This window comes from Brassica napus, chromosome C7 (assembly GCF_020379485.1).
Source record: "Brassica napus cultivar Da-Ae chromosome C7, Da-Ae, whole genome shotgun sequence".
Taxonomy (NCBI): domain Eukaryota; kingdom Viridiplantae; phylum Streptophyta; class Magnoliopsida; order Brassicales; family Brassicaceae; genus Brassica; species Brassica napus.
Window position 1 is genome coordinate 12850708 of NC_063450.1, and position 26546 is coordinate 12877253.

Genomic DNA, 26546 nt, shown 5'->3' on the forward strand with positions numbered 1-26546 from the left:
AGCCGATCAATGCAGAGTAATAAATAAATTATACGGCGGCTCGGCCGACCAATTAATAACAAACAGAATATAAGGCGGCTCGGCCGACCAATAAATAATAAACAGGATATTAGGTGGCTCGGCCGACCAATAAACAATAAACAGAATATAAAGCGGCTCGGCCGACCAATAAATAAATTAAATTAATAGTAAATAATATAGGCGGTATTCCGGCCATTATAACAGGGTATAAATGATACAAATAAATTTTACCGAATCGCAGAGTGATCGTGCTGATAACGTGTTATAAAAAGAACTGGAATTTTATTATATCGCAGGAATTTAAATAAAGCAAAATTTTATACCCGTACGAAGGGTATAATACTGATAAGAAGAGAGGATGTGTTATTGAAGGAGAAGGATGGTGTGCTTACAAACGAACGCAAACGTTCGTATATATAAAAAGAAATTTACTGTGCAAATAGTGCAGCGGGCCCCACATCCTTTTATATTTTCAATATATACGGCTGCTTTATTTGACTTTCATAACAGATGTTATAATTTATGTACTCCGTATTATTGTTTTTCAGTTTAATTATTCTTATGTAATTGTCAACTGTCAAGCAACAAGAAAAGTAATGTGACATCATTAGTCGAGACAAGAGTGGAGAACATGCGCTCAATAAATGATCACATGAAGCCAACATGTACAGTAAAGTAATGATGATGTATTAAAAAAAGAGAAATTGTTGAGAACGTAGAAGTTCGCAGTCCAATAGTGTTTGAGTATTTAATATTTGATATCTTTAAAAAAAAAAATAGAATTAAATATCCAAATTAAATTATATTTTTAAAATAAAATAATAAAAATAGTTAAAAATAGTTAAAAAAATAAATTAATTAATATTGTTAAGTCTTCAACAAAATACTAAACCCTATATCCTAAATACTAAACCAAACTCTAAAGGTCAAACCTTAAACTTTGGATAAACTCTAAACCGTTGGAAAATCTTAAACCCTAAATCATACATTAAAAACTAAATTTTAATAACACTAAACCCTAAATTCTAATCCCTAAACCCTTGGGTAAACTCTGAACCCTTGAATAAATCATAAACTTTAGGGTTTAATTTTAAATATTTTTGATTTGAAGTTTATGATTTATCCAAGGGTTCAGGGTTTATCCAAGGGTTTAGGGTTTAAGGTTGAGGGTTTAGTGTTATTAAGATTTAGTTTTTAATATGTGATTTAGTGTTTAAAATTTTCCAATGGTTTACGGTTTATCCAAGATTTAAGGTTTATAATTTAGGGTTTGGAGTTTAGGATTTAGGGTATAAGTTTTAGTATTTTGCTAACGGTTTAACAATATTTATTTTATTTTTTTTTATAACTATTTTTATGTATTTTTATTGTTTTATTTTAAAAATATAATCTTATTTGGAAATTCAATTTTGTTTCCTTTTTAAAAGATATCAAATATCAAATATTCAAATACTATTGATTGATGAATATAGAGGTTCAGCCTAGGGGTGAAACCAAAAATTTCTCTTAAAAAAAAACTCTTCTAACGGTGGCAACGTCAATGATGACGGAAATGTTATATAGTAATAGAATAAAATTATTATCAAGGTCAACCTTTTCATAATATTCTCTAATATCTTATTTTTATGAGTAATTGCAATGAACAACTAAATCAAAGAGAACAAGGTGATGTTTAAGATTTTTACACAAAAATTAAGAAAATACAAAATTTTATGTAATTTACTTTGATCACATAAAATAACATTAAATACAACTAATTTAACCAATAAAAATAAGATGTATTATTTTATAATTGATCACATATTTCAAATTATATTAAATTTTATCTAGAACTGTGAGAACATCACTTATTATGAAACAAAATAAAAATTGTTAAACACCGCTTATATGATACAGAGAAAGTAAATGATACAACCACGTTACCAAATGAGAGATTCTTCCGACTATTTTATCTTTTTTAGTTAGCTGTTTTGCTTCTTCTGGCTTCATCTTAAATAGGAAGTTTGAGAAACCATTGATTAAAGCAGAGGTTGTGATTAAGGAAGCTCTAAGTATGATGATTGCCTGCAACACAAATAGACTCAAAACAAAAATAAGAAATTTTCTTTTTTAATCAAGAAGAGTAGAAAGATGTGCAACATACCTCATTTTTGCCAATGCTAATTAAGTGCTCCTCAATATCACCAATGCTCAATTGCAACTTGCTTAATAATGAAACGGTTGAAGATGAGTTCATAGGAGCGACAACCGGATCATCTGACACTATGAAGTTTGTTCCAACACTAGCAGAAACTGGAGATACCTTGACAATTTTTAAACCGTCTCCAAGAACAGTCTTCTTAATCTTTTTACAGAGCTTGTTATCAATATAACCATGACGAGAGAACAAGCATTAGTACTCCGGTTTTTCCTAGATAACAACATCGAGAAGTTGTGCGCGGAAGCTGTAGCAATGAGGAAGAACGCATTTGGAAATTATGGCTTCTTTTTGCTTCTCGAAGCTCAGCTCTTTAACGCTTCTGCGTAAATTCCCAACGCATCCAAGGTTGGCATCGTCAATAGAGAGTTCCCACGCAAACTCAAGCGGGATGGCAAGAAAGCTGAAAAGAAAATCAACAAAATCTTCTCTGCACTCAACATAAAGAATCTCCCTGTCAAACTTTCTAATCAAAACTTTCGGGGTTAAACATTCATCTTCTCCAGCAACTCTAGTTTCTTGCACAAGTGGAGTCAACGTTTTACGTTTCCTTGTCATGACACAATGTTTCCTCAAAAATGTATCTTCAAGGGAGCTCCGAAGTGAACAAACAACCTAGCAAAGTCATCACCTAGAAAAAAATACCGGATTATCCATCAAAAGCAAAAAGTAAAAGCATGTAAAAATAATTTCAAGTATAGAGTATCTCTTCGAAACCAACATCAAGAACCATTTCTCGCAGCTTATCGAAACCAGAATAACCACGATCATTGAGGATGTTTAGTACAAGACCCATAGAGTTCAGTGCCACCTTCATATAATCGGTGATGATAGATGAAGTTCTGCAACTAAGGAAAACCCCATCACTTTCATTCCCCAAGCAGCCATCAGCTTCATCTCCTTCTTCAACATGTATATAGTGTCACATCGTTCTTCGGCAGCTACACGTCGAGGTACGGATATTGTTGTACGCCTTACAACAAGTCTCATCATACATAAAATGTGGGCAAACAAAGAACTTTGTCTTTTCAGCAGCATCATCTTTCTATATTCAACTTAAGCTGTCTGCATTGTGCTTCCTTCATACTCTTGGGATGCATCAGGAGATTCTTACAAGCTTGAGTCTGGAAATTATCATCGTCCATGATAGAAACACTTCTGTGAAGGTTGTGAAAACAACCAACGATTGAAGACTGCGGATTCTTATGCTTCTCTAGCAGACTTACAATGGTGCCCATTGGGAGTGTCAAAATGCCACATAGCACATCAACAAAATCTTTCCCTGCTTCAGCCAAAACAACTCTGTTTTTCTTTTCATCAATGAGAAATCTCAGACTAAACGTGTGTTTTTCCCAAATCTTAGCCATTATACTATTCTTATGAAAAAGAATAACTAATCGAGTAGTGTCTCTAGGATTCAAGTTTTGTCTGTGACAGAACCGAAGCTGTCTCTCCTTACATATAAACCTTAATATTAAAAAACAAACAGACCTTTGAGTGCCCCCATGACCGCATGCATAAGTTTGGATACTTGTGCCAAAGTTGTCTAGTTTCCATCAAATTGTATCGACTGAAGATGTGTCATGCAATTTTTTCTGCTTTTTTTTTCCTGATCTTGGAAATGAGCAATTTAAATAAATAGTCATATTAAGAATCGTATATGACTCCTTCTTCCACTTGTCAAGGTACAAGTAGCTTGGACATTTCATTTACATTTAAATTTAAGTAGTTAAACAAAACTAATTAAAATAATAATATTTTGTTATCTAGAACCCTTTTCTGAGAAGCAAACCGATGAGGTCTGATAAGTTTGATACCAAATCAAAATTAATTAGTATCTTTATAAACATTCGTATTAATTTTATCATCTCGGGTTGTCGAATTCTTTATTTGAATTTGTTGGGTATACTAGGCTAAGAAGAGCTGACAAGTCTAATACCAAGTTTATGAAACCAAATTTGATTCTTAGTGTTGAATCCTAAATCCAGACGATTTTTATGAGTTAAATGTGATTAGAAAGAGGGTCAAAAGTTTTGTTTATTGAAGTGTAAGCCAAAAACCGAAAAGAGATACAAAAACTCGTCGTATGACGAACGTAGAAACTCAAAGCTATTTCTCTCTCTAGTCTCTCTCTATAGATTCTACTCTGTGATACAAAAAAAGAACTCGTCGTCGTTTGGGCTTAGACACTAACATATTTGACTTTGTGAACAAACCGCATGTTACCATGCTAGTTTCTGTCGTAGAAGTTTAGCCTGACAATTCATTACGGCATTGCCTATATAACCTGACCGGAATTAAATAAACCCAAGCGAAAGTTTGAACTATTCAGATCTCTCAAGCACTTTTTACACATACTAGTTGACACCTTCGTGTCCTCTTACACTATCACATGTGTCACATGGCACAAACCCAATAATCTACCAGCAACGCATTAATCTACCCTACAATTTGTCATCTCAAAATCATTCTCAAGTTTCCTTTTACTAAAGTCAATGACGAGTTAAAGTGCCAACGAACGTATATTTGAATTTCTTACGTCATTGATCTTTTGACCTAAAAAGGAACAAAAATTAGTTAGGTCTTGATGTGAATCACTTAAACAGATCATTAAGGTTTTAACTAAAGGTATATATAGCATCCATGTTTATAAGAGAATATTAGCCAGTAGCAAGGACCCTAGCGGCGACAGTAAGATGGTGGAACACTGGTGCTGATATACGAATCAGATCTGGCTCATAATGATTACTTCCTCCGTTCCTTAATGATAGACTTTTTTAAAAAAAAATTTGTTTCACAAAGATGTATTTTTTTTGTGTTTTCTATAAAAAAAATTATAAACTTTAAAAAAATTAATTGACTTTATTGAATAACTATTGGTTAAAAGTTATTGAAAATTGAAAATTACAGAAAACAATACATTTATTATGGTAGTTTAATGTGTTTTTTTAATATGTGTGAAAATACTAAAAAGTCTATCTTTGTGAAACGGATGGAGTATGAGCTAACTAAAATCGGTTAATTCTTTTTCATTAAAGATAATAAATACTCTCTCTGTTTTAGAAAAAAATGTATGTTTTAAGATTTTCACATTTATTAGAAAATATAACAGATTTTAGTTAGCAATACATTATTTTCCGTGATTAATTATTCTCCACCATTTTTAGCCGATAGAAATTTAATAAATACAATTATATTTTTAAAGTTTACAATTTATAATTAATTTTATGCATTGAAAACATAAAAATGTATATTTTTGAAACAAATTTTTTTTCTGAAACATTGATTTTTTTGGAGCGGAAAGAGTAATATACAATAGTAAGAAGTACATGCATGCATACACATTGCATACATGATACACCCATATGTAGTTTCTACTTGGAAAATAGAACGTTTAAACGTTATTATATACCGGTTATGAACAATTATTTAGTGGCTGAAAGAAAATGAGAGGTTCCTTACTAATTAAGGGAAGTAAGCTTTTTTAGAAAAGAAAAAAAAGGATATGGTTAAGAGAGAATATAAGAAGATGAAAAAGAGGGTATTGACTTGTACACAAGAGTCCTCCGATTTTACAAGAAATCAATCTCCCACACGAATTGGCATGTTACTAAATTTCTCATATATTCCTTCATTTTCTTTTTATTAACAAGTTATTTCAGATTTTAGGTTTTGGAGATTTTGACTCAAGAAACATTCTATGATTTATTATTCAGTTCCCCCCACGCGTCAAGTATTTACTGGATAATAATAAGAATATTTGCTATTTCGACGAACTTACAGTAATATATACTCCAATACTAAGAATATTTTGAGACTCAATACCAACAAAAAAAAGTATTATGTTGAGACGTGGTGCTTAAAAGTCAAACCGTACGTTGCCAAACATTTGAAAAACTGACCAGTTATGGACCATTTCTTCTTCTTCTTTTTTTGCTTTCTTTAGAGTCAAGAAAGTGAATGAGAAAGGTAACCCATGCATGATATACGACTATATATATATGTTAGAAAATCCAAAACTTTAGTTTGTTAGTAAAATTATTAAGGAAAATGAAAGCTGTGGTGAGTAAATTGCATTTTTCTTCGACGGAGGAGGTGATGGTGGTGAGACGAAGGCCACACGTGGTTAACGGCGGTGGCTTCGTAGTCACAGATTGTAGAGAGAAGACTATTTTCAAGATTGACGGTTGTGGAGTTCTTGGCACCAGAGGAGAGTTAGTTCTTAGAGATGGTGATGGTACTGATTTGCTTCTCATCCATAAAAAGGTAACTTTTTTATTATTATTATGCCAAATTTGTAATGCTGAACTTTCAACTTTTTCCCATGAAATCTCGATTATAGACCAACCAAATGATTAATTTATGTCTTTAAGTGAATTTAATAATTGAATAGATTATAAGCTTTTGAAAGAAAGGTAATGTAGACTTATAGACAGTTATGCAAGACCGCAAGAGCTTAACAAACAACGACTAGTGGAAATATATATGCGTTTTATGAAGCCGATGTGTGTTTTCTCAGCCATTAGTTATAGGTCTTACATACACATATGGACTATTTCTATATTTTCCACGTACATAACGTCCCAATAGAAAAACAACTTTTTATATAGATAAAACTGATGTTGTTAAAAAATAAATTAATCTACTTTTTTGTAGAATGTGATAGATTTAAGTCTATGAAAATGGGGTTCATAATAAATAAAATAGCAATATACTACATGAATTGCTTTAACATTGAACCCAAAAATTGTAGTATAATATTAAGGGACCTATCAAAAACTTTTTTTTTTGGTTACTAGACACGCATTTGTGCGCCATCCCTCTTAACAGATATACACGAATCGATATATTAAAGAAGTGGTGCGTCAAGTTAAAGCAACCCTCTTGATAGATATTCCACTAGATGGAAAAAGTTGATTTGGAGTTGTGTTGTGGAATCTTGTTGTACTTTCTTTATTACAAGTCTCATGTGTTTGAGTGGTGTAGGGAGGAATGGTGCAGGCTCTAAGCATTCATAACAAGTGGAGAGGCTATAGTTACGACTATCAAGGAAGCCCTAAACCGGTTTTCACATTGAGAGATCCTAAGCAATTTTGTTTCTCCATAACCGGTTCCATCCGCATCTCGGTCCAACCGGGGAACTGCTACTTTGATGTGAGAGGGTCTTTCCCGGATAGGGATTGTAGCATCGTGGATTCAACTGGAAGTGTGATCGCTCAGGTAAAAGAATGGAGTGGGAGCAAAGATATATACTCGGTGGTGACAAAAGCTAATGTTGATAAAGCTTTCGTTTTCGGAGTAATCGCGGTTCTTGACTATATCTATGGTGAATCTACAAGTTGTTGATCGGTTCATCACTAGCATCATCTGCAACTTGCTCTTTTCTATACTCAAATCTGTGTAATGTGCATGTTGTTCCATGTACGGTGGTTTAAAGACTATTATGTCGTTTTTATTAAATAATTACTCGACTCTGTAAATATTTTTACATATTTTGTTTTGTAATAGTTCAAAAATCATTACTAAGGTGTTATAGATTATTATAATTAAACTTTTTTTCTCTTAGCCCTGTGTTCTTGGTAATTGGAACTTAATTTTGCAACCATACATGACAAATAATATGAAGAGGATCTGAGAAAGCAAAGGTTCAAATGGAAACCACAAGATTCATAACACTCATGGAAACATGTTTTATCTGAGATGTGAATGTTCTTAGAAAGAGTTGAAAGCAAAAGGAAGAGAATGCAAAGTCTGATTGATTCAAAGTGATCAGTCGCGTTCGCTTATGGCAGTCAAATGCTCCTCGATCTCCTCTGTTTCAAGGGAACGGAAGATGGGGTTATCAGCTCTCACAACTCCAACCTGCGAAACCAAAACAAGGCCATGAACATGACTTTCACAAGCTTTAACAAACATACATTGACATGATACAGCTCTTCTATTCCTAATGAATACAAAAAGGAGTGAGGAATTGATACCTCAATCTCAGTTGCCTTGAAGTCTTCTTGAAGAACAGATTGCAGAGCGGATATGGCAGTCTACATAAGAATTGAGAATAACTCAAAAGTCAAATGTAATTAACCAAATCTAGATAGCAACAGATGCTGTGTTTCCCCATCTAAAACTCTAAAAAGAGGAGGATCAGCAGTGAATTTACTACCTGCACTGTTTCGTCATAAGTGAAGGCAGGGTTTTCTTTCATTTTCTTCTCCAGGAAATTGATTGCTTCTTGCTCTTTCATACCTGCACTAGTTGCCTGCATCATACCAAGTCTATTATTCCACCAGGGAAGAAAAACATCTAACATGATGTAACATATCTACCATCTATGTAACTAAATCATATTCTCAATGTGTTGTTTCACCTCCATAGTTCTTAACAAACAGAAATTATGTAAAATATTATAAACATTGATAGCTTGTCTCAGTACAATCTATTGTCAAATACAATGAATTATAGATGAGTTACAGTATCATGTTGATAGGAGTAGTCTAGATATCAATATGCGTGAAGCTTATATTTAACCATAAAAAGTAGAGTGGCATTACCTTGTGACCGTAAAAGTGACCAGCTGGGTCACACTTGTAAAGCAGGGGTCCTCTCTCTTCGTCCATACCCAGCACCATGGCAACTAAAGAAAGACAAAAGGAAAACAAGAATGAGTGCTAAATCTCTAGTTAGATATGATGCATTAGGCAAGAAAGAGATTGGAAACTTACCTACACCAAGAGGTCTCATGTAAGCATGTTGAGTATAGACCTGTGACTTATCTGCAATCCTGTCAGCACAAACGTTCATGGTTAGTAAATTTTTAGTTACACACCACGCCTAGAGGAAGATAGAGGAAAAGGGAGAGTATACCATTTAGCAAGGATGTCGGCAGGCATCTCGTATCCGTATTGGAACCTAAACTCAGCTGCCTCATTCCTTGCTTGCGTGACCAAAGACCTTGAATCAGCTGCAACATTCCATATTAAAAGTTACATATTTTAGACAAAACACTCAAAGAGAACCCCGAGATGGATGGATACAAACCTGTCATGCCAGTGGCTAACAAGCCAAGGTACTTGGTGACAGGGAAAAGGTGAGATACGCTTGACTGATCTAGAAGCTTGTCCTGCAAACAAACACAAATCGAAATTTATAAGATCCCCAAATCATCTGGTGCCATAGATCTACGACCGAAGCAAGCTTTTCGCAGTTCAAAGAAACAAACGAAAGGGGAACTTACGGGAACTTTCTTCTGGGTAACGACGCATACTGAATCTTTTCCTCGAACACCGATGGATGTGATTCCAGCTGCTTTCACGGCTTTGAATGCATATTCTACTTGGAAGAGACGACCTTCCGGAGAGAATATTGTGATGTGGCGATCGTATCCTCCGCCGCTTCCTCTGCTCATCTTTCTTCTCGACCTTCGATTCACTAAAACCCTTTGCTCGTTCTGCGATCTACTGAAGACAGGAATAGAAGAAAACTTTGCCTTCAAGACAGAAACATGTATAGCCGATGTTTTCTCAATTTCCTAAACTACCCTTGAAGTAAAACAATTTGCATTTTTGACACTTTTTTTTTAATCCTTATCGTAACAATAAGAGATAACTGGAGCTCATTGAGCACCAGAACCACCAGATGAGTTTACCACAACTATTGGGAAGATATCAAAGATGATGTGATGAAACCCTCCCTAAGATACTCTACTCTGATTGTGGTTGGATCGAAAAAGGACAGATGATAGATGGTTTATTTTGGGATGAATGGATAAATGGCAGTTTATGGATAGATAGATGGATCGATAGGTCACACTGAGGTTGCGGAATGGCCTCAGATTCACCACTCTTTTGTTCTAGATATGACACACCAGTCAACAAGAGAGGTTGCTGGTTTGTTTTGGGTTTACACACCTCCACAATCAGGTTGTTCATAAGAACAATGAATCATCAAATAAGAGAAGAAATAGTTTTTTTTTTATAAAAATGATGATTGATTTGAAATGAAACTGAAACATAGTTTAAATAGAAAAGACAACAAGTGCTGCATGTTCAGCATAGAAAACATAAAAGAGACAAAGGAGTAAATAGTTAGGTGGTGGTTGAGGTGGTTGAGAAAGTGAAGGTTATACCAAGTAGCTCTTCTTCACTTTCCAGATTCTGAATAAGGCCAACAACTTTCTCACTCAGCTTCTTGGACCTTAATCTCGTAATGGGTCCAACATATATGGCAAATGGATCTTCTTTCTGGACATTGGGTTCATCAACAGAATCACATCCATGGGTTTTCATCCATTTAGGTTCATTGACAGAATTGCATCCACGGGTTTTCATCCGTTCAGGTTCATCAACAAAATCACATCCACGGGGTTGCATCCACTCGTATGCTTCCACCGGTTCGATCAGGATTGCATCATCCCCTCCTCCTTTGAAAGGATTTGTCCTCAAATCTGACATCTCTCCTACATCAAATGGAAAGTGTTGTGGTGCAGCAAACAACTCAATAGATTCATCTCCATCATACAACCATTGTTCCTTCGATAGCTTCTTGAATTTAGTAACACCAAACCCATCTTTTACCTTATCAATCAGAGGATGGATTTCTTGAGCTCTTGTTCCAACTTTAGACTTCTTAAATTGAAGAGAACATGAATCTTGATTTTGCAACTCGTTCTGATATGTCTTCTTATAACAAAAACTCCACAAATTTTTCCTTCTTGAATGACCAGAAAATTTGAAATCCTCTTCCTCTTTCAAACAACCAAGTTTGAGCTTTGATTTATGTATTCCAAAATGCTGAATATCCAAACACAAAATCCACAGCTTGTATCTTCTCATAAATTTCCAAGTTGCAGAACTTAATTCTTTCCAAATATGATCATTGAAACTCATAATCATTCAATGATTTACTAAGCTTCTTTTTCCCATATTCCACTTCCTTTAACAACTCAAAACTGGGAATATAATGATCAGGTTGTAGAAAATACCTCTTGGACAGTTCATCACATATGCTTCTTGTTTTGTTTTGCAACAAAATCTCCAGGGTAGCTTCCTTTCTTTCATGTTGCGTTGCCACCTTGGAAACTGTAGAACCTAAAATCTACACTAAATATTTGATAGTGATCGGAGTTTGATCTAGGGAAGACAAATGATGTAGGCAACGATATCTTTAGAACACAACAATGTTAAACAGTTTCCAGTAGGTAAAAATGGTCTTTATTGATGAATAAGATCGAATACAATGAGTTGAAGTAGATCGAGTGATACAAACGAGAACCGTAAAGAAAAGAGTCTAAGATCGGGAGGAAACAAGGTCGATATTAGTGTGTAGCTGTCTTTAGGGTTTTCAACGTGTGCTTCTTCATTCCCATTCTTCTTCCTTTATAGTGAGTCGACCTCGTGACTTTCATAACTGCTCCGCCATCTTCGTCTCTTGTTCCGCGATCTCCGGGACCTCGAAGTCTTCGCTTTCGAGCTCGATTGCTTGCTACGGGCTTCAGTTCATTTCGGCCCATTCCTTTCATCGCGGCTCATTAATGTATTGACCAAAATTGGGTCCAACATTTGTCCCCCAGCCTTTTGGTTTATTTGGGAAACCGAAGGGGCGAAAACTGACGTTACCTGGCGGCGTCGCAATTCTCGGGAAGTTGGATGTCACGCGCATCGGCTTGATTTGACTTGTCGGCCATTTTCGAATCGTGTGGTGAAGGTACTTCGCGGATTAACCCTCCCTAGGATACTCCACTTTGATTTTGGTTGGATTGAATAAGGACAGATGATAGATGGTTTATTTTGGGATGAATGGATAAATGGCAGTTTATGGATAGATAGATGGATCGATAGGTCACACTGAGGTTGCAGAATGGCCTCAGATTCACCACTCTCTTGTTCTGGATATGACACACCAGTCCACATGAGAAGTTGCTGATTTGCTTTGGGTTTACACACCTCCACAATCAGGTTATTCATAAGAACAATGAATCATCAAATAAGAGAAGAAATAGTTTTTATAAAAATGATGATTGATTTGAAATGAAACTGAAACATAGTTTAAATAGAAAAGACAACAAATTCTGCATGTTCAGCATAGAAAACATAAAAGAGACAAAGGAGTAAATAGTTAGGTGGTGGTTGAGGTGGTTGTGAAAGTGGAGGTTATACCAAGTAGCTCTTCTTCACTTTCCAGATTCTGAATAAGGCCAACAACTTTCTCACTCAGCTTCTTGGACCTTAATCTCGTAATGGGCCCAACATATATGGCAAATGGATCTTCTTTCTGAACATTGGGTTCATCAACAGAATCGCATCCATGGGTTTTCCTCCATTCAGGTTCATTGACAGAATCACATCCACGGGTTTTCATCCACTCAGGTTCATCAACAGAATCACATCCACGGGGTTGCATCCACTTGTATGCTTCCACCGGTTCGATCAGGATTGCATCATGATGTGACGAAGGAGATTACTAGTTTCTTTGAAACAAGACAAATGGATCACCAATTTAGCCACACTAACCTTTGCTTTATCCTGAAGGTATATCCTCCTGCTAGTATGAAGGAGTTTAGTCCCCTATAGCACTTTGTAATGTAGCTTATAAGGTCATTACTTAAGTATTGGTTAACCGGCTTAAAGAACATGTAGGCAATATTATCTCTGAAAATAAAAGTATTTTTATCCCATGGAAAATGATTTCAGATAATATTGTGATAGCTTATGAAGTGTTTCATAGTCTTAAAGATCGGAAAAGACAAGCTACTTCGTATATGGCGGTCAAGACATATATTACCAAGGCCTATGATATATTAAAGTGGAATTTCTTAGCTGAGACAATGAAATTTATGGGATTTGATAGTAGATGGATCGGCTGGATAATGAGTTGTGTTACTGCAGTTAAATACTCAGTGCTAGTTAATGGTACACCAGAAGATTTTATTACACCAGCTCGTGGTCTGAGACAGGGAGATCCGTTGTCCTCATACTTGTTCATACTTGTGCAGATGTTCTTTCACACCTGATGATAAGAGCAATGAGGAATAGATCTCTTTTGGAAGTGAGAATATCAAACAACGCACTAGTGGTCAACCACTTATTATTTGCAGATGATTCACTATTCTTCTCCTTGGCTAATGAGAAGGCAGACCATGATTAACCCGGGTTCTTAGGGTGGGGTTCTTAGCTTCGATTTAGAACCGTTCCTTAGCTTCGATTTAGAACCGTTTCTTAGCTTTTAACTAAGAAAAGCTAAGAACCGACTCTTAAATAAGAAGATATAAGAGCCGGTTCTTAGCCGAAAAGCGTAAAAAAAACAAAAAACAAAAAAAATGTCAAATCATGAGTTAAGAACCCCAATCAAGAGTCCGGGTTAATCATGCTCTTAGGCTTAAGCATATATTTGGGATCTATGAAGCAGTGCCAGGGAAGCTATCAATCTAACCAAATCATCTATCATTTTTGGAGCAAAGGTCAATTCTATAGTAAAGACAAAAATGCACCATCTGTTAGGCATATATAATGAGGAGGCATTGGTAACTATTTCGGACTGCAAGAACAAGTTGGGAACAAGAAGAGTGAGATTTTCTTATATCATTGATAAGGTGAAATCGATTACACAAAGCTGGAAGCAGAGGCACTTATCTAATGGTGGTAAAGAAGTGCTATTAAAACCTATTGCATTGTCAATGCCAATTTACTCAATGAACATCTTCCGGTTGCCAAAAGATGTATATGCTGAGATAAATGCAATTTTACCTAAATTTTGGTGGGGTCTGGAGATAAGAAAAGTCTACACTGGTATTCATGTACCAAAATATGTGTGCCGAAAAGAGAAGGGGGCCTTGGTTTTAAGGATTTTGGAAATCTTTAATTAGGCATTACTTAGTGAACAATTATGGAGAATTATGCAACATCCACACTGTCTGATGGCTCGTATACTGAAAGCTAGATACTTTTCTAATGGAGATATATTGAATGCAAAGCTATGAAAGAAAGCATCTATGCTTGGAAGTCCATTTTACATGGATGTGATCTTCTTACTAAAGGTATGAGATATATAGTTGGTGATGGATCTTTGGTAAATATGTGGACAGATTCATGGATTCATGATCACCCACCAAGGCCACCACGAGCTCGTGGAGATTTCCAAGCAGAAGAAAAGGTGAATGAATACTTTGATACCATCAGAGCTCAAGGGAATGAGCAGAAATTGCATGAAGTTATCATTGATGAAGATGTAGACAAGATTCTCGCTATTAAGATAAGTTCTACGGCACGTCAAGACTTATTGGGTTGGCATTACAAGGAAGATGACATCTACATTGTGAAATCGGGTTATTGGTTAGGAATTCATTTACCAACAAATGCTCCACCAATACCAACTCATGGACCTGCAAAGTTGAAACACAAGATATGGAAGACAAAAGCTCCTGCTAAGCTAAAACATTTCTTGTGGAGATTTCTATCAAAGAGTCTTGCGACTGGTAATAACCTGAAGAGAAGGCATATCGTTCAAAATGATCAGTGCAGAAGATGTTGTTCTGCGGCTGAAATAGAGGATCATATTTTCTTTGAATGCCCCTATGCTAAGAAGATATGGCGAGCATCCGGAGTTTCTAAACTCACCATTAACAACCCGAATTACACGGTTGAGAAAAATATTGAAGCATGTCTGCAGTGTTATCTATCAATTCGGTTACAACATCTGCACGATTTACCTTTTTGGTTGCTATGGAGATTATGGAAGAGCAAAAACACTTTAATATTCCAGCAAAAAGAAACACACTAAAGAAGTCTACTGAGGTGTACAAAAGGGGATGCGAGAGAATGAAAACAAATAGATAGCAATGTAGATAATGATCAAACAGGAAGAAGACAGAACTTCCAAGTACCTACTAGACTACATTGGCAAAGACCACTCTTGGATGGACTAAATGTAACACGGATGGTGCTTTTAATCATCTACAGAATCAGAATACGGCTGGATGGGTTATTAGCACTACAAGAATATCGAGTATTCATAGCACACGAGTATAGCCTTTTTTTTGTTTATGCTATGGTTTATAACACGCGGCTTTTTCTATAGCGTTTTGTTTTAATGAAACACTATATTTAATTTAGGCGGAAAAAATAGATTCGATACGCGGTATATTTTTTAGCTAAGTGTTTTCGCGGTTAGTTATTAGTAGCAAAACCAAAATAAAAGTGTTATGAAAAACCAATACGCGGGATAAAGTTATTTTTTGGGTTTTCCCTCAAAAAATATTCTAAGGCAAAAATAAGAAATATATCTTTCTATCGAAACCGAGCTTGTGCCTCTCTCTCTCGAATCCTCATTCCAACTCATTCCGACACTCTTTGATTCAATCGAAACCGAGCTTGATTCAACTCATTCCGACACTCTTTTATTCAATCGAAACCGAGCTTGATTCAACTCATTCCGAGCTTGTGCCTCTCTCTCGAAGGATTCATCTCGTGTTCACAGTCGAAGGTTTGATGTTCTCGATTTAGGGTTCTTCGATTTTCTCCTCAAATTTTCGAAATGATTTAGGGTTTTAATTGGATTTCAAGTCGATTTATAGTTTTCATATGTTACATGTACAAATTATTAATCGATTTAGGGTTCTTCGATTTTGTCCTCAAATTTCGAAATGATTTAGGGTCTTAATTTGGTTTCAATCGATTTAGGTTTTTCATCTGTTACATCTACAAATTAATCGATTTTGGGTTCTTCTATTTGGTTTCAATCGATTTAGGATTTTAGTCTGTTTTTTTCTTCTTCTATTACATCTATAAATTATTAATCGATGATTGTTACTCTGCAGATATATTCTCATATCAAGTGTACTCATTTAAGTGGTGAGCTTCTCATTCCTTATTTCTCAGATTTTAGTTTTCTCAGAATTTTAGTTTTCTGATATACGACAATTTACTCGTGTTTGAGTACACTTGGATCTGGAGCACTGGTTTTCTGTAACAATGGACAAGAATTGGGTTTGGCTACCAAGGTATGTGAAAGATTTTATATTTTCATTTGTCTGTTACGTTGAAAGTGTTCACTGGTTTTCGAAATGTTTGTTACAGGGCTAGCCTTGAGTATCAGGAAGGAGCAATGGCTCTTGTGAGAGCATCAGCTTTGAGATTGGGTCAGCCGACTGATATATTGTGTCCCTGCATTGACTGCCGCAACTTGTGTCATCAGCCGACAGATACAGTGGTGGATCATTTAATCATCAACGGTATGGATCAGAAATACAAGAGGAAGCAGAGTTGGTTTGAACATGGAGATGTGAAGAGTGATAAGCCTTCAGATATGGGAAGTCAGGAGTGTGAAGCTTTTGACTTGTTCAGGACAGCTTTCTTTGATGGTGAAGCTTCACAGCCCCATAACAACGATGCAGAAAGTGTTCAGATAGAAGAAGGTGATAGTAAGGAGGAATCAGAGTTTAGGAAGAAACGGGAAGATGCAGAAACTCCACTGTACTCTAGCTGTCCCAAATACACGAAGGTTTCAGCAATATTGGCGCTTTACCGCATTAAAGTCAAGAGTGGTATGTCTGAGAATTACTTCGACCAGCTCCTGACGGTAGTTCACGACATGCTTCCAGTAGATAATGTCCTTCCGCGTTCAACAGATGAGGTGAAGAAATTCTTGAAAGTGTTTGGTTTTGGATACGATCAGATTCATGCCTGCACAAACGACTGCATTCTTTACCGTAAGGAATACAAGGACATGACAAGTTGTCCAAGATGTGGCCTCTCAAGATGGGAAAGGGATAAGCACACTGGTGAGGAGAGGACAGGGATTCCAGCTAAGGTTCTAAGGTACTTTCCTATCAAAGATAGATTCAGGAGGATGTTTAGATCGAAGAGGATGGCTGAAGATTTGGTTTGGCATTTCAACAATGCTAGCTCAGATGGTACAATGCGGCACCCAGTAGACTCTATAACCTGGTCCACTGTGAAGGATAAGTGGCCACAATTTTCTGACGAAGCAAGAAACCTCCGGCCTGGTCTTTGTACGGATGGTATGAATCCTTTCTCATTCCAAAGCTCCACCCACAGTACATGGCCGGTGTTATTAGTCAACTACAACATGCATCCCACAATGTGTCTGAAAGAAGAGAACATTATGCTTACTTTGCTGATCCCTGGACCAACTGCGCCGAGCAACAACATTGATGTCTACTTAGCTACTTTGATAGATGATCTGAAGGATCTGTGGAATGAAGGTATGGTAGTTTATGATGCTTTCAAGAAGGAGAATTTCACACTAAAAGCAATGTTGTTGTGGACTGTCAGTGATTATCCTGGATTAGGAACACTGGCTGGGTGTAAAGTCAAAGGGAAACAAGCATGTACTGTTTGTGGAAAGGACACACCCTTTAGATGGTTGAAGTTTAGTAGAAAGCATGTGTATTTCGGCAACAGAAAGAGGCTGAGACCTGAGCATCCTTAAAGACGCAGAAGAAAATGGTTTGACAACACAGTTGAGGAAGGGACTGTGTCTAGAATAGAAAGTGGAAGAGATATTTTTGAGACAGTGAAGGATTTCAGAAATCGTTTTGGGAAACCGTTGGAGAAGAATGGGAAAAGAAAAAGAAACGTTCAGTGTGAAGATGAAGTTATTTCAGAGGATGATGAATATGAAGAAGACACAGATCATTGGAGATGGAAGAAAAGGTCCATCCTCTTCGATTTACCTTACTGGAAGGTAAATATTCTGTTTACTTTTTCTAACTAAGATTATTTTAATAAATTAGTGACAATATTTGTCTTCTATTTCAGGAAATGCCGGTTCGTCACAACATTGATGTCATGCACGTGGAGAAGAATGTCTCTGATGCTATCATATCTATTATGATGCAAAATTCTAAGTCAAAAGATGATGTCAAATCAAGAAAGGATCTGGAAGATATGGGGATTCGAAAGAACTTACATGTTCAGCTCAAAGGGAAGAGAACATACTTACCTCATGCTGCTTATTGGCTGAAGAAAAATGAAAAAAAAAAAATTCTGCAAGAGACTAAGTCTATTTAGAGGACCAGATGGATATTCTGCGAACATTTCCAGTTGTGTCTCTATCGAACCACCCACAATCGGCGGATTGAAGTCTCACGATCATCACGTGCTTCTGCAGAATCTTCTACCAGTGGCTTTGAGAGGATTACTCCCAGATGGTCCAAGGATTGCATTTACAAGGCTGTGCAGCTTCTTTAACAGCCTCTGTCAGAGAGTTCTTGACCCTGAGAAGCTAATATCTTTGAAGAATGAACTTGTGGAGACAATGTGCGAAATGGAGAGGTATTTTCCACCAGCTTTGTTCGACATCATGTTTCACCTACCCTTACATCTGGCGAGGGAGGCACGTTTGGGTGGTCCGGTACATTTTAGATGGATGTATCCATTTGAGAGGTACTAATTAAAATTTGTGTTTTGTTTTTGTCTTGTTAGAAATAATAAACTGACTAATTGCTTTATATGCAGGTACATGAAGACTCTTAAGGCACTTGTAAAGAACTATGCAAGGCCAGAAGCTTGTATGGCTGAAGGATATTTAGCTGGAAAATGTATAGCATTCTGCTTAGAGTTTCTTCAGAACTCTGTACCGGTTCAAGAGAAAACACAACGCAATGAAGATGTTGAGACGTATGATCTGATACTTGAGGGCCGGCCATTGCAGAAGGCTACTCAAGTTACCCTTACTGATAAAGAGCGAGACATAGCCCATCGATATATTTTGATGAACATGGCAGTGATGAATCCATATGTTGAGTAAGTTCAGACTTTGTATTATTAGTTCTTTTTGTTTTCTCGTTTGATATAATCTAATGTCATGTTATTGAATTTACAGTATGCATTTAGAAGAATTGCAACTTAATGATGCAAGGTATCAAAGAAATGAAACAATTCTATGGCAAGTTCATGCAGCAAAGTTCGCACAATGGGTAAAAGAAAAGGTATAATGCTCTGTTGTCTTCAATATTGCAGTCTATACTTTAATCTGTTTAGACACTAATCAATTCCCTTTAACCACAGATCCCTCCCAACTCTGAAGGTCATTCTAAAAAGCTGAGATGGTTGGCTTTTGGACCAAGACATAGATAGAGCTCAAACATTTAAAGGATATATCATCAATGGACATCGGTTTCAGACTGATGATGTTATGCGAAAGACTCAGAACAGTGGAGTTACATATGAAGCTTTTAGCATGTGCAGATCCAGTGAACGAGATACTGCACATAAGGCGGACGTGGTTACATTCTACGGAGTTATTGAAGAGATCATACTACTCGACTACCATATGTTTCAGATTCCACTCTTCAAGTGCAAGTGGGCGAATAAAGGACACGGTGTGAAAGAAGAGCAAGGATTTACACTGGTTAACCTCCAAGTGAACCAGTCTCCATATATCCAAGATCCTTATATTATGGCATCCCAAGCAAAACAAATCTTCTATCCTAAAGAAGATGATTCCTCACCTTGGTCTGTTGTTATGAGAGCGCCACCTAGAGGGTATCATGAGCTAGAGTCAGAAGAGGAGTTCGTTGCCCCCCCCTATGACAGTTCCAGAAATTGATGATTATGGGAACCAGTCATCTGATGACGAAAGTTTCTGTGTTAGAGATGACTGCGAAGCAGTCTTAGTAGTGGAATAACTGGGTCTAAATGTTTGCTTTTAGTTCATAGATTGTTGATTCTGTTTCAGGTTTGCTAAATGACAAAGAAAGGAGATAAAGTCAGTACCAGACGGAGTCGACGTCAAGCAGGCATTGCCCCAACCCCTGCAGTGACGAACAAAAAGAAGAAGAAAACTGCTCCTCAAGATAAAAGTCAACGTCGCCATGAAGCTGAAGAGGAATCTGCATAGGAAGAAGAAGCAGAACACAGGGGAACTGAAGTGAATGGAGAAGATGATATGGAAGACGATGATGAGTACTTAGAGGATGTGACTTTGCAATACAATGGAGAAGCTCAAGAAGATGGTACTCAGCCTCAGGAAGAGTGTAATGTGCCTCAGGAAAAGATTATGCAGGAAGAGGATACACAACCATCAAATGGAGAAGCTCAAGATGCTGAGACAGTCACCAAAAAGAGAACAAGAGGTCTAACAAAGATGCGTGGAGTTGCTAAACAACCAGAGGAAAAGGTTGATGTTGAGTTCACATCTCTGGGTGAACATGTTGGCAAAGGATCTGTAACCCTGTCTTCGTTTCTTAGCCCTCTAGTGAGAGAACATGTACCTGTTCTACTTGATGATTGGAGGCACCTCGATGACAAAACTGGCTATGTACTCTGGGAGGAGATTCAGGTACTCTATATGTAACCATGTTATATCTTTCTTATATGACAGTCAAACTAATGTTATAAGTTTCAAAATATTCAGGGAAGGTTCAATTTAACAGAGGATTGGCAAAAAGCTTGTGTTTTCAAGCAAATGGGTTGTATATGGCGAGCTTCAAAGTCCAGACTTGTTACCCAAGTACGAAGTGCTAGTAGGAGAGTAATACCTTCATTAAAACCAAGCAACATCCAGTCAATGACAGAATGGATGAAATGGATGAAGAGTAAGACTACCGAAGAATTTAAGGTTGTGATTCATTTTTAATCTCTTTATTTGCATACACGGTGTGAAATAAATATTGATTTTCTGAGTTTTTGTGCAGATTCACAGTGACAAATACAGGGAGCTAAGAAAGGCGCAGATACCCCACACAACCAGCCGTAAAGGAATGATTCGCCTAGCTCATGAGATGGTAATGTCTTGCTATTTCATTTACTGTACAATATGTTGCTAATATTTAATCTTATTGATCACTACCCCTTTGTAATTGTAGAAACAAAAGAGCACTGACCCTAGCAAGGTGACCAGGAGTAAGATTTGGGTGGCAGGACACACTCATTCTGATGGAAGACCTGTCAGACCAGAATTTGCAGAGACAATTGTAAGTCAATTGATACTGAAATGAGTTGTGGAATTAGATAATCAGAAGATATTGACACAGTATTGTTGTGTATCAGGAACAAATCAAGTCAATTGATACTGAAATGGGATCCACATGTAGCAATAGCTACAAAGATGATGATGTGAGTCAAGTGTTAGGTAAAGACAAGAATGGAAGAGTCAGAGGGATGGGAAGAGGAGTTACTGCTACAAAGCTAGCATTCGTTCAGGCTAGAGACACTCATGTGCAGAAGCTTGAAGAGACACAGGTGCAATTACTCAAGAAGATTGAAGAGCTGCAGACTGAAGTACGCAGCATAGCTAAAGACAAAAAGGTTACCTAATTTTCACTCCTCTGTTTTGACGATGTTATGAAATTTTTAATCAGTTTCAAATTCATTTTTATTGTCAAAATAGTGTGATGATTCTGTGGCTGAGACTTCCAGTGGTAGCAAAGTAGTTACGAGGTGTCAATTACTGGATTGGTGTGAAGCAGATGATGTTGTTGTTGGGGAAGGAGAGTTCTGCTCAACTGAACCAATGTACAAAATTGGGCGTGTTCCTCTTGGACCTGGAGCAGCTGCTGTTATTGTCAATGTTGTAACAAAAACCGATGCTTATGTCTGGAGGCCAACCACAACTATATTTTCACTTGGACAAGCAATGGGTAACAAAATTGCATGGCCAGCAGACAAAGTAATACTGGATAACGACCAAGGCACCACACCTGAAAGTCACACAAGTGCTTCATCGGTAAACATCTTATTTCTCTAATCTTGTATGAATTGGTTTTCTGTTTGAATTATGGTGTAACACACTATTCATGTCTTAGGCATCACCGGATAAAATACTCATCATTGACTGGACTTCTGATGATGTGATTGCTGAGGGTGGTTTGTTTTCAACTGATCCCAAGCAACTGGTCAACAACATTCCCCTTGGACCCAATGCTGCAATTGTCAAAATTGAAAAGGTGCTTAAGAAGAATGCTTATTTGTGGAGACCTAGTCCCGAGATGTCAACCATTGCTGATGCACTTCATCAAAGTATCGCTTGGCCAATTCAGAAGATAGATATCATTAACCAGTCTCCAAAAAGAGTTTCGCCATTATCATCTTCACCTCAGGTAACTTTTTCGAACGTAAAGCATTTATTGGAATTGTTATGCGCAGTCGCATGATGCTTTTGTTTTGGTGATAGAGTGTCAGTAACAGCTTGGACACTGCTAAATCAAGTCCAGAGAAGAAGTGAATCTTGTTAGATTGCTTTAACTCGGGAAAGACTGTCGCTGAGGGCCGTGTTGTTTCCACAAATCCAGAGGATAGAGTCCACTTTGTCCCGTTAGGTGAAAATGCTTCCAAGGTCTTCGTTCTAGTGGCAAAGATTGGAGATGCAAAAGTTTGGAGACCAAATGCAGAAGTTGAATTCATATCCGATGCTTTAGGTACCACTGTGGCTTGGCCTAATGACAAATTTATATTTGTCTGATACTTCTATGTTTCATATATAGCTATGTTTTAAAACTTTGGTGTGTTGTTTGGTTCGTTGACGTTGGTGGATGTTGTTTTGTGTTGGTGGATGTTGTTGAACATGTATGTCAACAGGATATGTACTCTTTTAATGTTTAATAATAATTAATGCATAATATTATTTATGTTAAATATTTATTATATTTAAATTTTATTATATTACGGTTTCAATTTAATTATAGCATTAACGCTACGAAAGAGAAATCTGTAAAAGTATATGGCTTCGAATCAATATTGTAAAACGAATGCTATATTAAAATATTAAAATAGCAAAAGCGGAAACGCTATCTAAATAAAACATAATGTAGCGGAAGCGAAAAGCGCTATCTTAAGTGGAAGACCTATTATCGCGGCCGATGATACAGCGTACCTAATAACGCTATGGTATCGTAGTATAGCGTTTTCCCGGCGCAATAAATACTCATTTTTCTTGTAGTATAGAGATGCAAATGGGACTTACACAGGATCAGCTCAAGCCAGGGGAAAACGAAGTCTTGATGCTTTGGAATGTGAATTACAAGCTATTCTAATGGCTATTTAGCATTGCTGGAGTTTGGGCCATCGACGAATCATCATGGAAAGTGATTGTCAAAAAGAAATAGATTTCCTAAATAACAAGAGGCTTCACTCTGCATATTACAATTGGAAAAGATAAAAAATTTGGTGGGTAAACAGGTTCTAAGATGTCAAGTTTCAGTGGACTAATAGAAATGCAAATAAAGTGGCAGATCGTCTAGCAAAGTGACTTGAGAATGGATTTGATTTTACATTTCAATTTTATATACCACAATACTTGCATGATCTGTTGCACGATGATTATATACATTCAAATTAGCTTAATAAAATTCGATGTTATAAAAAAAAGAGATAATTGGATCAAAACCCACAAAAAATAGGAAATTAGGTAAATACTTATAACAATAAAAAATAGAGTTTCCATATAGTATAAAGACATAGGAAATTATCTCTGTATCCCGATGAAAATTTTCTCTTGATCTTTACGTGAAATAACAATCGCTAACGCGTAAAAATATTTTCTTTCCACCATTGATGAGCTCCTTCACACCTTCTTCTTCTCAATAATTTCTTCTAGTTTTAAAGTAAAACTTCATCTTTTTTCCTTCAGTTGAGATTGTAACACCCCCGAACCGTTTTAGACATCGGTCAGTCAGCCGGGCAACAATCAAACAAGAACATGCCCGAACGACCTTCCTCTGCCAAGTCCGGAAGTGTTACGACGGGTTGAGAATAGACTTTCCAAGTCACAAACATAATTTTGTAACCCAGAATATCCATTCAAAACTCGTTTCCTCTAATCTACGCCCTGAGGCTTTGCAAACCGAGTCATAGAGTTGTGTTAGGTTGGACTAACCTAATATCAAATTCAACACGTCACGAATATAAAACATACTTTATTTCATATATATAAAACATGAAGTTCACAAGCCCAAAATATTATACATAGGGTCCATGGACGCAGCCGAAAGTAAAACATACATTCATATATCTTGAAAACGAGTCTTTAGCAAAAGATGTCCAAACTACACCAGCTCCTACAGTTTCGCGAGCGCTATGGCCCTTTCTACTGGTCACCTGCAAAAGGATGTGAGGAGTGAGTGAACTAGTTTCACTCAGTGAGCCAGGGTTCCCTATCTAGCATATACAACTATCCGTCATTCTAAACCCAACCCCAAACACAAGCAAGACGGGTAGTTCAACAATCAATATTCAAGATCATAAAGCATGACCGATTTAAGCAATAAACCATTAAACCATAATAAATCAAAACACTCTTTATGAGTGTCACATCAATCAACCATATATATATATACTCCTAGGGCCCAACAGAATCATTCTTCCTCCACATAAGGGACACCGGCAATCCCTTCACTATTACACCACACAGGCGTAGGCGCTCGGGAATTGCCCGGTCACGGTCCTCAATCGGAATCGCCGTGCCCCGGTCCTCTATCGGACTCGCCGGGGGCTGTCACATCCATGTGTGACACTCGACCTTGGTGATCAAGCCAAGTTAAACCGAGCCCACCACATTCCGGACCACGACCGGCTTAGTGGTACAATTTGAGGAAGCAATGACCTGCAAACTACTACTAGAACCACCACGAGGTTCTCACACAACAGTACCAACACGAGGTACACACCATAACAACATATAATAATCACAAAATCACAATAACCTGGGTGCTTAGACTAGTCTTGCTATCCACTTAGCTCAGACATCGTCTCAAGCCTCGGATCCACAAACTGACACCTAGACCGGTTCGACTTTCCTAGCTCGGAAGTCGTCTATGATGTCAGGAACCTGCATTAAAAATTATTAACAAACAATTAGCCGTGACTCACAGTGATTAAGCGATGTGGCTCGACTCTTTGATTCTGGATGTTGACCAAACCCTTTTTATCCCCTCCAAATCTTCGTCACATTAAATCCCAAAACCCAACGTCAATGTCTTGAATGGACTGGTCTGGACTGATCCGAACTCGGAAAGAACCTTCTTTATTTCTGGACAGTCTTTCGGAACTTCCCGGCAGTATTTCGGTCCTCGGAAACTCTCTAAAATTCTCGTAACAGCTCGGAATCTCCTGCATTTTTTTCTACTTCTGTCTCTCTCTCTCTCTAACCCACGTCTTTAAGTGTTTTGGGATCAATGAAAACGAGCAGGGGAGCAGAGTATATATAGAAGACACCGGCCAGTAAGGATTCACCACCCAAGCGCCTGTGTGTCATCTCACATGCTTCTGGTTGCATGTGTGGCGACACATGGGCGTACACATTCCCTTTTGCATGCTTTCTAGCCATGCCAGAAGACACCTCCATGTCCACTTGCCCTTCAGCATGTCTGGTGTTCATGCATCGCGACACACAGGCCTCTGCATGTCGGTTCGCATGCGCAGATCGCAGGTACTGCGACACCTCGTGCTTCTGTGTGTCGAGCTGCATGGAACAGCTTCATGCACGTCTACACCTCCTTCTTGGGTTGACACTCAGCAGGTTAAATGGTTGACACCACGTCATGATCCCTTAGATCAAGCCACCTCGAGCTTCTCGGTCGATTTGCGCGATTTCGGCTCTTCTGGTGAATTTTCGTCCCGCGATCAATCCCGAATATTTTTCCGTTCCCAATCTGATGAGCTGAATATTTTTAATAAACTCCAGACTAACTTTAACCTTGAGGATAAATATTTCCCGAGCCTTCGGCTTCCCCGAGAAATTCCATAATACTGAAATTAGAGTTTTTTTTTTTTTTTAAAGACGGGGTATATTACATCCTCCTCTCCTTATTAGAATTTGTCCCCGAATTCTCTAAGGATCCGGTGATCCCCCTTCTTCCATCACTACATCTTCGTGGAAGAACTCTGGATGCAACGCTTTGAATCTTGGTTCATCCTCCCAGGTCACAACTACACGGTTCCGCTTACCCCATAAAACTTGGACTTGAGAAATTTCTCGATTCTTCAATCTTCGTATCCGACGTTCACCTATTCGGATTGGTCCCTCTGGATAAGTGAGGTTTGTTTGCAGGTTTTCGATTTGCTCTGTCTCAATAGCGTTGGGATCATGAACATGTTTCCGCGGCATTGATACGGATGTATTTGCATCTCTCCACGTAGGTTTAGACGATAAGCTACATCTCCGATTCGTTGTATAATCTGGTAAGGCCCAATGAATCTTACCGCTAGTTTCCCGACCTTTCCGAATCGGTCCTTTCTTTTTTGAGCTGACACTTTCAGATAAACCCAATCACCAATACTGAACACCATTTCTCTCCTTGATTGATCAGCGTACTTCTTTTGTCTATCCTGCGCTTTCTTCATATTGGTTTGAATGATCCCCAAATTTTTCATCGTCT

General features: G+C 37.4%; 3 protein-coding genes and 1 pseudogene across 3 annotated transcripts; 2 read left to right on the forward strand and 2 right to left on the reverse strand.

Annotated features, from left to right (window-relative positions):
* Nucleotides 1–1822: 1822 nt before the first annotated feature.
* On the reverse strand, nucleotides 1823–4970 carry LOC106405297 (annotated as a pseudogene).
* Nucleotides 4971–6061: 1091 nt separating this feature from the next.
* LOC106406640 (protein LURP-one-related 6) lies at nucleotides 6062–7783 on the forward strand. Its single transcript, XM_022707020.2, has 2 exons — nucleotides 6062–6484; nucleotides 7205–7783. The coding sequence occupies exons 1-2, from the start codon at nucleotides 6269–6271 to the stop codon at nucleotides 7562–7564; spliced, it is 576 nt and encodes a 191-aa protein (XP_022562741.1). The 5' UTR covers nucleotides 6062–6268; the 3' UTR covers nucleotides 7565–7783.
* Nucleotides 7784–7827: 44 nt separating this feature from the next.
* Nucleotides 7828–9749, reverse strand: LOC106406638 (proteasome subunit alpha type-6-B). The gene is made up of 8 exons (XM_013847335.3): nucleotides 9450–9749; nucleotides 9254–9335; nucleotides 9080–9176; nucleotides 8938–8996; nucleotides 8767–8849; nucleotides 8379–8474; nucleotides 8197–8256; nucleotides 7828–8080 (listed from the first exon to the last, which is right to left on the reverse strand). The coding sequence occupies exons 1-8, from the start codon at nucleotides 9618–9620 to the stop codon at nucleotides 7988–7990; spliced, it is 741 nt and encodes a 246-aa protein (XP_013702789.1). The 5' UTR covers nucleotides 9621–9749; the 3' UTR covers nucleotides 7828–7987.
* A 4535-nt stretch (nucleotides 9750–14284) lies between these two features.
* On the forward strand, nucleotides 14285–19780 carry LOC106398740. The gene is made up of 9 exons (XM_048763984.1): nucleotides 14285–14684; nucleotides 16145–16208; nucleotides 16285–17558; nucleotides 17691–17914; nucleotides 17989–18188; nucleotides 18274–18615; nucleotides 18688–18975; nucleotides 19055–19160; nucleotides 19355–19780. The coding sequence occupies exons 1-9, from the start codon at nucleotides 14285–14287 to the stop codon at nucleotides 19778–19780; spliced, it is 3324 nt and encodes a 1107-aa protein (XP_048619941.1).
* The last annotated feature ends 6766 nt before the right edge of the window (nucleotides 19781–26546 follow it).

Coding starts and splice junctions, on each gene's coding strand:
- LOC106406640 (XM_022707020.2), top strand. CDS start 6,269: ATGAAAGCTGTGGTGAGTAAATTGCATTTTTCTTCGACGGAGGAGGTG. Junction 6,485..7,204: donor TGCTTCTCATCCATAAAAAG/GTAACTTTTTTA, acceptor TGAGTGGTGTAG/GGAGGAATGGTGCAGGCTCT.
- LOC106398740 (XM_048763984.1), top strand. CDS start 14,285: ATGTGGACAGATTCATGGATTCATGATCACCCACCAAGGCCACCACGA. Junction 16,209..16,284: donor AATTGGGTTTGGCTACCAAG/GTATGTGAAAGA, acceptor TGTTTGTTACAG/GGCTAGCCTTGAGTATCAGG. Junction 17,559..17,690: donor AGTCAAAGGGAAACAAGCAT/GTACTGTTTGTG, acceptor TTGACAACACAG/TTGAGGAAGGGACTGTGTCT.
- LOC106406638 (XM_013847335.3), bottom strand. CDS start 9,620: ATGAGCAGAGGAAGCGGCGGAGGATACGATCGCCACATCACAATATTC. Junction 9,177..9,253: donor GTTAGCCACTGGCATGACAG/GTTTGTATCCAT, acceptor GGAATGTTGCAG/CTGATTCAAGGTCTTTGGTC. Junction 8,997..9,079: donor GCCGACATCCTTGCTAAATG/GTATACTCTCCC, acceptor TTGTGCTGACAG/GATTGCAGATAAGTCACAGG.